The 2,173-nt window shown below is 67.6% G+C and overlaps 1 protein-coding gene across 1 annotated transcript in view; it reads left to right on the top strand.

Moving 5' to 3' along the window:
- The first annotated feature begins 1,555 nt into the window (after positions 1 to 1,555).
- LOC101628058 overlaps positions 1,556 to 2,173 on the top strand; it is a 24,543-nt gene continuing 23,925 nt past the window's right edge. Inside the window, exon 1 of the mRNA XM_012735110.1 lies at positions 1,556 to 1,806. Within this exon, the coding sequence (XP_012590564.1) occupies positions 1,677 to 1,806 (130 nt within the window). The 5' untranslated portion in view covers positions 1,556 to 1,676. The remainder of the gene's footprint in view (positions 1,807 to 2,173) is intronic.

Here is a 2,173-nt window from a genome sequence, read left to right as displayed (position 1 = left end):
CCCTGGGGCCTCAGTCCGCTGGGGCCACCTGGGGCCTCCTGGGGGGGGTCGCTGCCAGTTTGACCACTAGAGGGCAGCAGAACACAGCCCGCAACACCTGGCTGCAGCCACCCAGCAGCTCTGGCGGCCAGTGGCCAGCAGGCAGGGTGCTGCCGAGCCAAGCGGCTCTTCCTTGCTCTCCAGGCCCTAACGGCCTGGCGGGGAGCCAGACGGAGGGCTCTAGATCTTGAACCTAGGAGAAACTGCGGAAGAACTGTGGCCCTGGAAAGGAGTGAGGGGCAGAGCGGCGAGGGACCTGTAGAAGCTGGGCGTCCCTGGCCAGAGCGGGGAGAGGGGGCCCGCTACAGCCCAGGGCACTTCGCCTCACAGGAGTGATGCCATCCAGGGACGGGGCCCAGTAACAGCCGCCCAGCCCAGTCTGTCCAGGCGGAGCTGGCCTGGCCCCCAGTTGTCTCCCTGCTCTCCTCACGTCAAGCTGGTTCTCAGGCCGCAGAGCCAGCAGGGAAGGGGCACGGAGTCTGGCCGCCCCCACCCCGCCAGCGGCCGGCCAGCAGGCTGTCCTGGTAACACGAGCCCCACCCAGTGTGGAGAGCTGGAGCCTGAAGGGGACACTGGAGAAGGATGCTGCCAAGTCCACGCTTCATCCCGGTTCGTTCCCGTCATGCACTGATTCTGCCCAACTGCAACTGGGACTCGGGAGGGCATTCAGGCCTCGGGGCCAGGCCGCCTGCCACGGCAGCCACCGCTGAAAATGAAGTGAAACAAAACAGCCGCTGCTCGTGGCCACGGCCACGTTTGGGTGCTCGGCAGCGCCGTGGCTATGGCAAGGGGGCCCCCTCCTATAGAACATTCCCATTATCGAGAAGGTTCCATTGGGCAGCACGGCTCCGGAAGCTAAGCAGAGAGGCGCCCAGGCCAGACCAAACCGCACAGCCCTGCGTGGCGGCCACGATCGTGTCAGCGAGGGAGGCGACTGGTGCGCTGGACGCAGAGGCCCGGAGAAGGCGCCCGACACCACAGGCGAGGCTGAGGGGTTGGCGACGGCACCTCCGTCCAGGTGAGGGGCTGCGGACCGGGTCAGGCTCCTTCTGGCCCGGGTCTGCGTCTGCGTCGTCGCCGGCTGTGATGGAGGCAGGATCAGTGCCTGGTCACGCCCCCAGCCAGAGTGGGGGTACCGTGTCCTTGGGTCCAGGCGGGGCCTGGTTCCTGGTCCAGCTGGCGCAGGCAGGCTCTGGGAGCAGTTGTTGAAGGAGCCGGTCCCTGTCGCCCCCAGTAACTTTCCTTTCTCAAGGAAAGGCCTGAGGGGGCGGGCAAGATGGCTGAGGGCCCCAGAAGCCAACAGGCAGGGGGCGAGGGAGGGAAGCAGAAGTGAGGATGGCGTGGGTAGCGCGTGCATGTATTGGGGTGTCCCTGTTCCTTCCGGAGACATCTTCTCCGGGGTCAGTGTATGTGCAGACAGCAGATTTGGGGAGGGCACATCCCGGATGTCTGTGCGGCCAGGGCAGCCCAGCCCGGGCCTTCGGGATTCCAGAAGCTCAGAGCAGCATTCACTGCCGCCCACTCCGGTGAGGTCGGCCCCGCCCCGCCCCGGCCAGCCCCTGGGGACTCGGGCGGGCTGCACAGGTCAGGAGGGCCGGGCCGGCCCTGGGGCTGTGGCTGGAGGCTGGCGGGAGCCGATGAGGGGACCAGCGGGAGGAGGCCCCCAGGCTGGTCACCATGGCAAGTCGCCAGGTGCAGGCCTGGTGAGGGGCCTGCACGGTCTCAGCATTCCAGCGAGGGCCGCCCAGCCCTTCTTCTCTGATCAAGGTGGGTACTGTGGGGGTGGGGCGCTGGGGCGCGGAGACTGGCGAGGGGATGGGGAGCTGAGGGTGTCAGAACAGGCATCTCAGGCGTCCTGGCAGGGCCCACCCCATGGGCGTGCGGCAGGGGCGAGGCGGTGCCCAGGAGGACGGGCAGGGCTGGGGCCGCCGAGCGGAGGTGGAGGTCGACTGGAGAGGGGTGCGGGGCGGGAGTGCCGCTGTGGGGGATGAGGGAGACCCCTGTCCAGACCTTAGGGACCTGGCCATAGGATCAGCTCCCCCTCCCAGGAGCGCCCCAACCTCCCCCCACCCCAGGACCTTGTGTTGAAAACAGCGAGTCGAAAGTACAGAAACGACTTTATTCCCAGGGGCTC

This window comes from Condylura cristata, unplaced genomic scaffold (assembly GCF_000260355.1).
Source record: "Condylura cristata isolate star-nosed mole 26May11 unplaced genomic scaffold, ConCri1.0 scaffold00004, whole genome shotgun sequence".
NCBI lineage: Eukaryota > Metazoa > Chordata > Mammalia > Eulipotyphla > Talpidae > Condylura > Condylura cristata.
The sequence above is the reverse complement of the archived record's forward strand: the minus strand, read 5'-3'. Positions and strand labels throughout refer to the sequence as shown.